The sequence below is a fragment of the Rhinoderma darwinii genome, chromosome 3 (genome assembly GCF_050947455.1).
Source record: "Rhinoderma darwinii isolate aRhiDar2 chromosome 3, aRhiDar2.hap1, whole genome shotgun sequence".
Taxonomy (NCBI): Eukaryota; Metazoa; Chordata; class Amphibia; order Anura; family Rhinodermatidae; genus Rhinoderma; species Rhinoderma darwinii.
This window is the reverse complement of record NC_134689.1, coordinates 112,909,775-112,921,991: the sequence shown is the minus strand read 5'-3', so window position 1 is coordinate 112,921,991 and position 12,217 is coordinate 112,909,775. Positions and strand designations below refer to the sequence as shown.

Genomic DNA, 12,217 nt, shown 5'->3' with positions numbered 1-12,217 from the left:
ATAAATCCTCACCCATACTGTGTCCTATTATGGAGAATCTTGTCCAACCTAAAGCTGGGGAAACAGGAGGAAAATATAATTATATGTCAAAAGGATATTTGTAATATTAGAGGGTGGTCTGGAAGTAAAGAGAATATATTTCATAAAGCAATCATGTTGTAATGAATAGTGCAGGATGAGAAGGGGAAGACTTGTCTTGACTGCTCAATTTCTTCTCTTATTAGCTCAGTGCCAACCAGACTCCGCTAAACAGCCGAATGGAGCAATGATCGGAATGTAAGGGCATGAACAATCGTTGATACTATCGTTTGTCCCCATAAATTTGCATCTTGTGAGTAGCACATTCCTTTTACACAGGGAGATGTGCAGCGAAATATACTATATTTCGGCCCGCATAATAGATCCGATCAGCCGACAAACCAAAATGTGGACATTTGACTGCTGCCCTGTCTACACAGGGCAATGAATACAAACGCTCGTTCGCATGATCATTGGCCCATGTATAAGGACCTTTACATAGAACACGGTTTCTTCAATTCATCCTAATATCCATTTTTAGCTGGCGGAAAATAGAGGGATTTTCTGTTTTATGTAAATAAAGCATAATCTATACATTCCTCCCCATTTTAGAGTTGTGTACATTCAGGGGGTGGGAATCCCTACAGACCTAGTCCTATCTTCCCCTGAAAAGTGATTTGATTGTATCAATTCTAGGTAATGCTCTGTGAGCTGAACAGCCTGGAACTCAGACTGATACATTGTAGCAAACTAGCAGAGATTTGTGCAGCTGCTGCTGGATTTAGCTCAAATAGCATTGCATAGACTAAATACAATTGCACCTCTCAGCTGAGAACAGGACTAACTACAGTATTTACAGGTTTTCAGCCTTCACCGACAGAAAATAAATATCTTAAAAATAGTGAGGAATTGAAACACAATGGGCCTTATTTATCAAAATGAACTGGAAAACAGGACTTGCTGCCCATATCAACCAATTACAGTGCAGCTTTAATTTTTCCTCAGCAATTTAAACCCTTAACGACTGCCTGCTGTATTTTAATGGAAGTCCTTAATCTACAGCGACATTTGTTGGCATCTCTGTAGAAAAGGCTACTGAGCGTTCATTCTCTAAGTAGGAGCTGTTATAACAACTCCTGAACTTAGAGAAGCCTGATGACTACAGCTGGGATCAGAGAAATCTCCGACCCTAGCTGTCTAATCCTTTGATAGCCGTGGTTCGTGACAGCAGCATGATCAAAGGGGACTCCCCTCTTCAATCGCATCACCGGAAACGCAATCAGAGGCTGTGGGAACCCTTTGCAGTCAGCCCTGGGGACCTAGAAAAGACCCCAGGGGTGTCTGCTCAGTATGGCCTGCTGTTAGGGCACACTATGTGTTGCCCTAACAGCAGCCTATGTCATATTGACACAGTATAATGTATTAGCATACAGGAATATGCTAATACATTATAAGTATAAAATTAGGTTGTTGAAAAGTTATCCTTTCCAGTCAGAATGGGACCCCGACCTAGTCAACTACGGTCTTGATTCCGTCAAAACGACGGAATCCTTGCACAACTGAGACAAACGGAAACCATTGGCACCGAATCCGTCACCGTTGAAATCAACGGTGATGCAAGTGGAAACCTATGGTTTCGGTTTGTTTCCGTTAGGGTCCCGTTCTGACGGGAAGCTCCGACGAAACGTCAGAACGGGACCCTGACGCAGATGTTTATGAAGCCTAACCTAATAAGGGGCGTGAGGCATCTGGCTGGATTCACACGAGCACATTACGTCCGTAATTGACGGACGTATTTCGGCCGCAAGTCTCGGACCGTATACACTGCAGGGAGCCGGGCTCCTTGCATCATACTTATGTTACGATGCTAGGAGTCCCTGCCTCGCTGCCGGACAACTGTCACGTATTGAAAACATGATTACAGTACGGGACAGTTGTCCGGCAGCGAGGCAGGGACTCCTAGCATCGTACATAACTATGATGCTAGGAGCCCGGCTCCCTGCAGTGTGTTCGGTCCGGGACTTGCGGACGAAATACGTCCGTCAATTACGGACGTAATGTGCTTGTGTGAATCAATCCAGCCTCTTAGTTATGAGGAAAGATTAAAATAATGAAACCTATTTAACCGACTAAGTGGAGACATGATTAACCTGTATGGTCCATACAAAAAATGAGGTGTAAACCTGTTCAAAGAAATTTTCCCTCAAAAGACAAGGGTTACTTCTCCGTCTGGAGAAAAAAAGTTTCAATATCAAGAGGCGACAAGCCTTTAGCATAAAGCTGTGAACTTGTCACCTGAGAAGCTGGTCACAGAAGGAAAAGTAAAAGAGCTTTAGAACAAGAAAATATCAGCTCCCATGTCAATGCATAAATTCTTGTTTGAATGTTAATTCAGTCGGATTGACACTTGGGATCAGGCGGAAAATATTTCCTTTTTTTAGGGAAAATAGGTTAGTGCCTTTTGCGTATGTTTTTTTTTTTTTTTTTTTAATTCCTTACCTTTTTCTCATCCCTTGGTTGAACTTGATGGACATATGTCTTTTTTCAACCGTACTATGTAACTATATATTAACACGTTATTGACCGCCATTAGTGTTTTTACGGTGGCCACGAACTGGCTTTCTTCCGATGCAATAGCCTTTTTAAAGCGCTGAATCGGAATAAATAGATAGAGCAGGGAGCCTTTAAATCTCCATGTTCTCAGCTACCAGAGGTAGCGGAGAGCAGGGAGCAGTCCTGCTCTAACGGGCGAGATTGATATCAGTATCGATCTCGCCCATTTAACCTCTCAGATGCGGCGCTCAATAGTGAGCGCCGTATCGGAGTGGTATTGGATAGAGGGAGGGAGTTCACTCTCTCACCGCAACGGCATCCTGCGTAAATTTGCAGGGTGTCAGTGTCTTCTATCGCAGCCGGGGGGTCTCATAAAGGCCCCCAGGTCTGCCACTAGTTATGCCTGCTAGGCCATGACAGAGGCATGGCCTAGCAAATGCCTATCCGTTTTACATGGACAGGCACTAATACACTGCAATACAAAAATATTATGCATATTATTATGTATCGGATGATCACATAGTGAAGTCCCCTGGTGGGACTAGTAAAAAAGTAAAAAAAAAAAAGTTCAATAAAGTTAATAAAAAAAACTTTAATTAAAAAATACTTTTTCCCCTTACAAAATGCTTTATTATTGAAAAAAAAAAAGTAAATACAATTAACCCGCATGATGAACGCCATAAAAAATAAAATAAAAAACCATGCAAAAAATTGCTGTTTTCTGTGAATCCTGCCTTTGATAAAAAGTAGCATCTACAAGTCGTCTCGCAAAAAAAAAAAAAAGCCCTCATACAGCTGCATCGGGGAAAAATAAAGAAAGTTATGGCTCTTGAAATACAGAGACACAAAAACAACTTTAAAAAAAAAAAAAGTTATTTTTACTGTGTATAGGTACTAGAACATACAAAATCTATATAAATTTACCTCCGTAATCTCGCGAGATTTCGTTTCCCCTGCTAGAAATCTCAAAGAAAAGAGTCAGAAGTGTCAGGATTCTGAATACACATGACGTCCAGGCTGGATTTCATGTGTATTCATTATCAGGACACTTCAGGACACTTGATTAACGTTAATCTCTGTTTATGTGGCTGCACATCGCTGCTGTGTAAATCAAAGGAGATGAGTGTATGACGCTGACTGGTCACTGATTGGTCAGCGTCATACACGTAAACACGCCCAGTTAAAAACACAATACACGCCCAGTTGGAAATAACGAAAAAAAACGCCCAGTTGTCCATTTCAAACCTCATTTGCATATATATATATAAAATAGCTCATAACTTGGCCAAAAATGAACGTTTTTTAAAAAACAAAACGTTACTGTTATCTACATTGCAGCGCCGATCACATGCAATAGGAGATAGGGATTTGAGAATCTGGTGACAGAGCCTCTTTAACCCCTTCCCGACTTTTTACATCATAAATGGCAAGGTGTTGGCTGTAACGGCAGGGACTGGAGCTAGCTCCAATACTTGCTATGAAACTCCTTAGATGCCAAGGTAAATAGCTTCCACGGTATCTAAGTGGTTTGTAGCCGATTGGCACCCTGGCAACGCGATCACGGGGCTGCCAATGACAACTAACAATATCCTCCAGGTCTGCGATATACAGAATCTATTAGGCACTGCCAGAGGTGGGGCCTAATAGGCTTGCTGTCAGTGTAAATCTGGCCGTACCTATGTAGTGCAATGCATAAGATTAGAGATCAGAAGTTCAGACCTTTAAGTCCCCTAGTTCAACTAAAAAAAAACAAAAGTTACTTAAGTTAGAAAAGTAACAAAAAAAGTTTTAGAAAAATAAAAAAAAACTTAAAGTATCGCATTTTTCTCGTATCAAGTCCTTTATTATTGGGGAAAAATAAAAAAAAATATACATAATTGATATCCATGCGTCTAACAGCCTAAATTCTAAAAATATTATGTTATTTATCCAATACGGAGAACGCTGTAAAAAAACAAAAACCGCCAGAATTGTTGTTTTTTTCGATACTTAGCCTTCCACAAATTGGAATAAAAAGTGATCAAAAAGTCACATGTATCCAAAAATGGTACCAATACATACTACAGCTCGTCTTGCAAAAAACAAGCTCTCATACAGCTCCGTAGACGGAAAAAATAATAAGTTATGGTTCTCATTCCATGGCGAATCAAAGAATACATTTTTAGAAAAAAGTTATTTTATTGCGCAAAAAGTTGTAAAACATAAAAAAAACAAATTTGTTTTCGCTGGAATCGTACTCACCTGCAGAATAAAGTTAACATGTCATTTATAATGCAGGGTGATATAATAAAAAAAATTAAAAAATAAAAAAGCTTTTCAAATTTGTGGATAGCCTCCTTTTTTTTTTTTTTTGTATACCCCTTTCTCCACACCCAACAGCCTGTTAATTTGGTCCACATTCTCTAGCTGTGGAGCCTGTGCTACCTAATCAATGCTGGGAAATGAGCTTATGAGCCATAAAGAATCCTGTCCAGTGCTATTTTACTGGCTTCACTGGTGGGCAGGTTCTCAACACATTTGAGTATGCACACAAATGGGGAAAGAACAATATTGACCTCGTAAACCGTGTTCACTGTCTCTACCACATACCTCCAAAACTGCTCTAGTACACAGCACATCCATAACATATATATGCACATCCCAATGTCAAAGAGGAGCTTAGGCGATTTATACACGCTATGAATTAAATATGCGAACAACCTGTGAGCTTCACTCAGTGAGATGGGGCACCCCTCTCAAAAAATCTCGCCAATGGATCCTCCTCTATAGGCCCAATATATCCATCCCTTTTTTCTTTACTTTTCACAGGATGTTTGGACAAAACATTTTCTAATAAGGTGGTATATACATGGGAGTTATATTTTGTTAGAGGTAAACCAGGTCCCTGCAGTCCCTAAATCTGTTTGCCAAACGAGATGGAAACGTAGGCATTTATAAAATTCTTCTTGGGGAAGAGCAAATTCCTCCTTTAGCTGGCTATAGGACATTAAGACATCCTCTCTCAGAACCTGAGAAATCCTAACACCCTTATATTTCCACCGATTAAAACCCTCTAAAAAGTGTAAGTGCGGTAACCACAGGGTGTACCAAATCGGTATATGGAGTTGCCCCAGTGATGTCCTGCAGTTCCCTAACTTTCCACAATACCTTATGAGTCGAGAATATCCTAAATTTATGGGCCTCTAGGGCTTCATATAGATTGTTGTTTTAGAGCAGGTACTATTTTAATCTCCTCTGAGAGTCTCCTCCCTCACTATGCTAACCACGAATATGCTGTTACTGTGCTGGTAGAAAATACACCCAAGAGTTAGGCATTGCAAGACCTCCACCATCCTTTCCGATTTATAATGCCTCCAAAACGGACACGGGCAAAACCACCTCTCCATAAAGGGTATTATTTTAAAGAAAAAACACAGATGGATCCATATAGGTGAATTATGTAGCAGACATAACAGCTGGGTAATCTCCATCATCTTGATCAGATTTACTCTACCCACTACCGACAAAAGTAAAAAAAAGAAGGTGGTTATGGCTCCCATAAGTCGGGAATAAAAAAAATATGCAGCTGTGAAGGCCGAAGAAAACATTTCTTCTGTTTCAAGAAGTGATTATCAAGATCCTAATTTTTGGGATCCAGGAAGGGGAGGGCCCAAATATATCTGCTGGAAGCGAGGTTGCCCATATTATACCAGGACAACACTTTCCCAGTGAAATTCCCCAAACTGCAAAGGTGCAAAATGTGTACCAAAAGGGAGTTAAGAAAGGATATAATTTATCAGTGTGACAGTGGCCTGTGCATAAAGGATTGTGCACAAACATCCATGGATAGTATACCCCATTATTTTACCACTTTATTATACCCTGATGTACCCCGCACAGCTTACATATGCCCCCACATTCTAAACTGAAACAGCAGCAAAACTCCAAACAAAATGACTGCCACGCAAAATCTGCGCTCCAAAAGCCAAATCGCCCTCCCTTCTGAGCCCTACCGTGTGCCCAAACAACAGTTTACAATGCATTTGGAAAGTCTTCAGACAAATTTTTCACATTGTTAGGTTGAGGCCTTGAGCTAAAATTAAAGTTAAAAGTTTTTCCCTATCATTCTGCAGTCATTACCCCATAATGACAACGTTAAACAGGATGTTAGTGAGGATTTTCTGCCATTCTTCTCTGCAGCTCCTCTCAAGCGCTGTCAGGATAGATGGAGACCGTCAGTGGACAGCCATTTTCATGTCTCTCCAGAGATGTTCGATTGGGTACAAGTCTGTGCTCTGGCTGGGCCACTCAACCACATTCACAGAGCTGTCACTAAGCCACTCCTGTGTTGTCTTGGCTGTGTGCTTAGGGTCATTGTCTTAATGGAAGGTAAACCTTCAACCCAGTCTGAGGTCCAGAACACTTTAGATCATTAAGAATATTTCTGTACTTTCGTACCTCCATAGATGTATCCCTCAACCCTGACCAGACTCCCTGTCCCAGCCATGCTTCACTGTAGGGATGGTATTGGGCAAGTGATGAGAAGTGCCCGGTTTCCTCCAGACATGAGGCTTAGAATTGGGGCCAAAAAGTTCAATCTTGGTTTCATCAGATCACAGAATCTTGTTTCTCAGTCAGAGTTCCATAGGTGCTTTTTTGCAAACTCCTCTTTCATGTGTCTTACTGAGAAGCTTCTTTCTGGCCATAAAGTCCAGATTGGCGGCGCGCAGCAGTGATGGTTGACCTTCTGGAAGTTTCTCCCATCTGCACACATCTTTGGCACTCAGCCAGAGTGACCATTGGGTTCTTGGTCACATCTATTACCAAGGCCCTCCCCCCCTCCCGATTTCTTAGTTTGGTGGGGCATCCAGCTCTAGGTAGAGTCCTGGTTGATCCAAACCTCATCCATTTAAAGAATTATGGAGGCCACTGTGCTCATGGGAACTTTCAGTGCAGTAGAATTTTTTTTTGTACCAGTCTCCAGATCTGTGTCTCCGCACAATCCTTGTAAATAGAATAAAACAGGGGGGGGGGGGAGGAAAACAAGGCGCTCCTCTAAGGTAATACTGTTTGATGGAGAAAAAAAAAAAAGATAGAAGCAACGCACAGTGAGCAGTTAGACTCACCTGGTTTCCTTGTGCAAATGTAGGCACAACACCACTGCTTAGCACAAAGGAACGCTCTTTCAGATGGACGCCGGCTGCCACCCACTACTATCCCACGGGCGAAGTCCACAATGCCCGGGGAGAAGGATTCGAATAAAAGAAAAGAAAGTGTCGCTTTGGGACACGGCACCAGGCAGGTAATTGTTGGAGAGAAGACTACAAGTATTCTTCAGTATATTTTCTTTATTCGAAAGAAAATATACTGAAAAATACTTGCAGTCTTCACTCCAACAATTACTTGCCTGGCTACACTTTCTTTCCTTTTATTCAAATCCACACAATCCTGTCTCTGAGCTCTACAGGCAGTTCTTTCCTCCTCACGGTTTGGTTTTTGCTCTGATATGCATTGTCAGCTGTGAGAACTTAGACAGGAATGTGTCTTTCCAAATCATGTCCAATCAAATGACTTTACCACAGGTGGACACCAATCAAGGTGTAGAAACATTTCAAAGATCTAGAGAAATGAGAGACCCCCAGAGCTAAATTTTAAATGTTATAGCAAAGGGTCTGAATACATATGTCCACGCGAAATGAGTTTTTCATTTTTAATAAATTTGCAAAAAATTCTAAAATTCTGTTTTTACTTGGTCATTATGGGATATTGAGTGCAGAATGAAGGGGAAAAACTCAACATAATAAAATGTGAAAAAAGTAAGGGTCTGAAGACTTTCCGAATGCACTGTATGACTAAATATGGGCTATTACCTTACTCGAAAGAATTGCTTTACAAATGTTGGGGTGATCTCTCCTTTATTTGTTGAGAAAATGAACAATTGTACGCTAAACCTACATGTTTTTGAAAAATAAACAATTTTTCATTTTCACTATCCAATTCTAATAAAATCTATGAAACACCAGTGGGGTCAAAATGCTCACTATACCCAAAGATGAATTCTTTAGTAGTGTATTTTCCCAAATGAAGTCACTTCTCTGTGGCTTCCACTGTACTGGTACCTAAAGGGCTTTGCAAATGCGACATCCAGCAAAATCTGCGCTCCAAATGCCGCTTCTTCCCTTCTGAACTTTACTTGTGCCTAAACTGCCGTTTATGACCACATATGGTGTATTATGGTACTCTAAAAAAATTGCTTTACCAATGCAGGGGTGCTTTTTCTCCTTTATCTTTATACATATAAAAATGAATTTCTGTTGTCTGTCCTTTATGCACGGCCAAACGACTGGACCAATCTACCCCAAATTTGGCACATAAGTAACTCAAGCGCCTTCAAAGGTTTTTCCCCGGGTTTCATCTCTAGGGTCTACCATTCGACACGTTCACAAAAAAAACGCATACAAAATTAAATATGGCACCACTGGCTTCCACATCAAGGGTCCTCCTCCATATAAAATTAGATGACCTGTATTAGCCAATAGAAGCTTGCATGTTCTTCATTCTTAGCCTCACAGACACACGCACAGATTTACACCACGTTCCCATAACAACCCGGTCATTTTTGTTTTACACCGGGTTTCCATAACAAACCAGCTATCTTTCTTTACTCGCCGTGAACGGACTGTACCTATACTAGATTTCAGCATTCTTGATGAAAAAATTAAAAATTCTGAGGTAGACCTACATCTTATTGGAAAAAATGTAATTTTTCATTTTCACTGCCCAATTCTAAAGAAATCTATGAAATACCTGTGTGGTCAAAATAATCATTACACCCCTACATGAATTCCTCTAGGGGTGTAGTTTCCCAAATGGAGTCACTTTTGGGGGGTTTCCTTTGTTTTTGAACCACAAGACCTCTTCTAACCTGACATGGTGCATGAAATATAATTTAAAGGAACAGTGTTACCACAATTTTTTTTTAATATGTTAAAGATGTTAGTGCTTTATTAAAAACGTTTGGATTAATTTTTTTTCCATTTCTGTATGTGTCGATTAACGACACATACAGACATGGAATACGGCAGCTCCAGTCCCATAAGGACTGCGAACGGGGCCCGTTCCATCCACTTCTGTGTACGCCGTCTGTGTGGGAACGGCGCATGCGCCGCTCCCACACAGTCCAATTTGAAATGCGCGCCGTCCGGCGCCATTTTCCTGTGGACCGGAAGTCGCGGCCGGACAGTAAGATTGCGGCTTCCGGACTTGTGCACTTGGACCAGCGGCAGCAGACGGAGCGGACGGGCCGGAGGGAGCCACGGCGGCAGGAGCAGGTAAGAGATTTCTATGTATGTTCGTGTTTGTGTGTGTTTACTACTGTATGTAAACCTACTACACTGTGTGTTAGCTCAAAAAATGGCGACACACAGTGTAGGAGGTTAGACCGTTCAATCCCCTCGTTTATCCCGGCACTAGCCAGGATAAAGGAGGGGGGGATGCTGAGAGCTCACTAGAGCGAGGGCTTTTTACCCAATTTTGCAGCATAAAGCAATGTGGTTGCTTTACCACATGCAATGCTGCAATTTTTGGAATGGCTCCATCTAGTGACCAGCAATGGGAAATATTATAAATTAGAATCCAATTGAATCCAATTTATAATATTTCCTGACTCGTGAAAAAAAATAAAAAATTAGAACAATGTTTAATCACCTATACACTAATTGTCTAACTAAAAAAAAAAAAAATCATGTTTTGCTGGCAACACATTCCCTTTAAGAAAAGGAAGGCCGAAAAATCCACTAAGTGTTCCTTTGCTTCTGGGGCCTTTGTTTCAGGCCCGTCGCACACTAGAGCCACATGTGGGATATTTCTAAAAACTGCAGAATCAGGGCAATAAATATTCAGTTGTGTTTCTCTGGTAAAAACCTTCAGTATTACAGGAAAAATGGATTAAAATGGAATTTCTGCATAAAAAATGAAATTTGCAAATTTCCCTTCCACTTTGCTTTAATTCCTGTGAAACGCATAAAAGGTTAAGAAACTTTCTAAATGAGGTTTTGAATACTTTAAGGGGTACAGTTTTTAAAATGGGGTGATTTATGGGGGTTGCTAATATATAAGGCCCTCAAAGCTACTTCAGATCTGAACTGTTCCCTAAAAAAATAGCCTTTAGAAATTTTCTTGAAAACTTGAGAAATTGCTGCTAAACTTATAAGCCTTGTAACATCCTAGAAAAATAAAAGGATGTTCAAAAAAATGATGCAAACATAAAGTAGACATATGGGAAATGTTAACTAGTCACTATTTTGTGTGGTATTACTATCTGTCTTACAAGCAGATGCATGTGAATTTAGAAAATGCTAATTTTTGCACATTTTCTCTAAATGGTGGAGTTTTTCACAAAAAAAAAATTGAATTTATCGACTAACAAAGTACAATATGTTACGAGAAAACAATCTCAGAATCGCTTGGATAGGAAAAAGCATTCCGGAGTTATTACCACATAAAGTGACACGTCAGATTTAAAAAATGAGGCTCTTTCATTTGGTCCAAAAGTGGATGCGAAGAGAATGTGTTTCGCTAGAATTTTTTATTAATTTTTTTAGTTAAAAAGTTAGTATATACATGATTACACATTGTTCTAAATGTTTATTTTTTTTCCACAAGTCAGGAAATATTATAAATTAGATTCTAATTTATAACATTTCCATGTGCTGGTCACTAGAGGGAGCAATTCCCAAAATTGCAGCATTGGCATGTGGTAAAGCAACCTCATTGCTTTATGCTGCAAAATTGGAGAAGACACACTCGCTCTAGTGTGCTCAAACAATCCCCCTCCTTTATCCTGGCTAGTGCAAGGAGAAAGGAGGGGGTTGAATGTTCAAACCTCCTACACTGTGTGCCGCCATTTTTTGAGCGAATGCACAGTGTAGTAGGCTTAGACACAGTGGTAATCACACAGTAAAACACGAACATACACAAACATAACTTACATGATCCTGCCGCCGCTCCCTCCGCTCCTAGTGCTTGCTGCTGAACATATGGACAGAAGCCGCGACCGGAAGTAGTCATCTTACTGTCCGGCCGCGGCTTCCGGTCCACATGAAAATGGCACCGGATGTCGCTCGGCCGCAGACGGCCGCAGACCTTCCTTTTGGACTGTGTGGGAGCGGCGCATGCGCCGTTCCCACACAGACAGCATACGCTATAGTGAATGGAACGGCTCCCGTTCGCATTCACTGTGGGGATGTATGTGCCGTATTCCATCTCTGTATGTGTCGTTAATCGTCACATACAGAGATGAAAAAAAAAATGGCAGCCACCATAGAGAAGTAAAAGACAGAAGAAAGAAAAAAGTAAAACACAAAAACACAAATAAATAAAATGTATTTTAATAACATACTAAAAGTAAAAACATAAAAAAAAAATTTCCGTGACACCTTCCCTTTAAGGGGTTAAGGTACCTTTACACCTGCCGATAATGCGCACGATTCGACTAATTTAGATAGTCTCTTACGATCGTCTCAATTCCCGCCTTTGTACAATGCGACTATGATAACAATTTCAGCACAATATCGAGGAATTCCCACATGTGAACACTCAGAGTTGAATTGCTTGGAGACCAATTGCACAAACGAGATATCCACGAATAGTATGCATTAATCGAAAG

At 40.7% G+C, this 12,217-nt stretch overlaps 1 protein-coding gene across 7 annotated transcripts in view; it reads right to left on the bottom strand.

Annotated features, from left to right (window-relative positions):
- SERHL2 (serine hydrolase like 2) overlaps positions 1 to 12,217 on the bottom strand; it is a 111,091-nt gene that overhangs the window by 39,965 nt on the left and 58,909 nt on the right. For all 7 annotated transcript variants that reach the window (XM_075856583.1, XM_075856585.1, XM_075856581.1 and 4 more), the window contains one exon: positions 13 to 54. In XM_075856583.1, the coding sequence (XP_075712698.1) occupies positions 13 to 54 (42 nt within the window). The remainder of the gene's footprint in view (positions 1 to 12; positions 55 to 12,217) is intronic.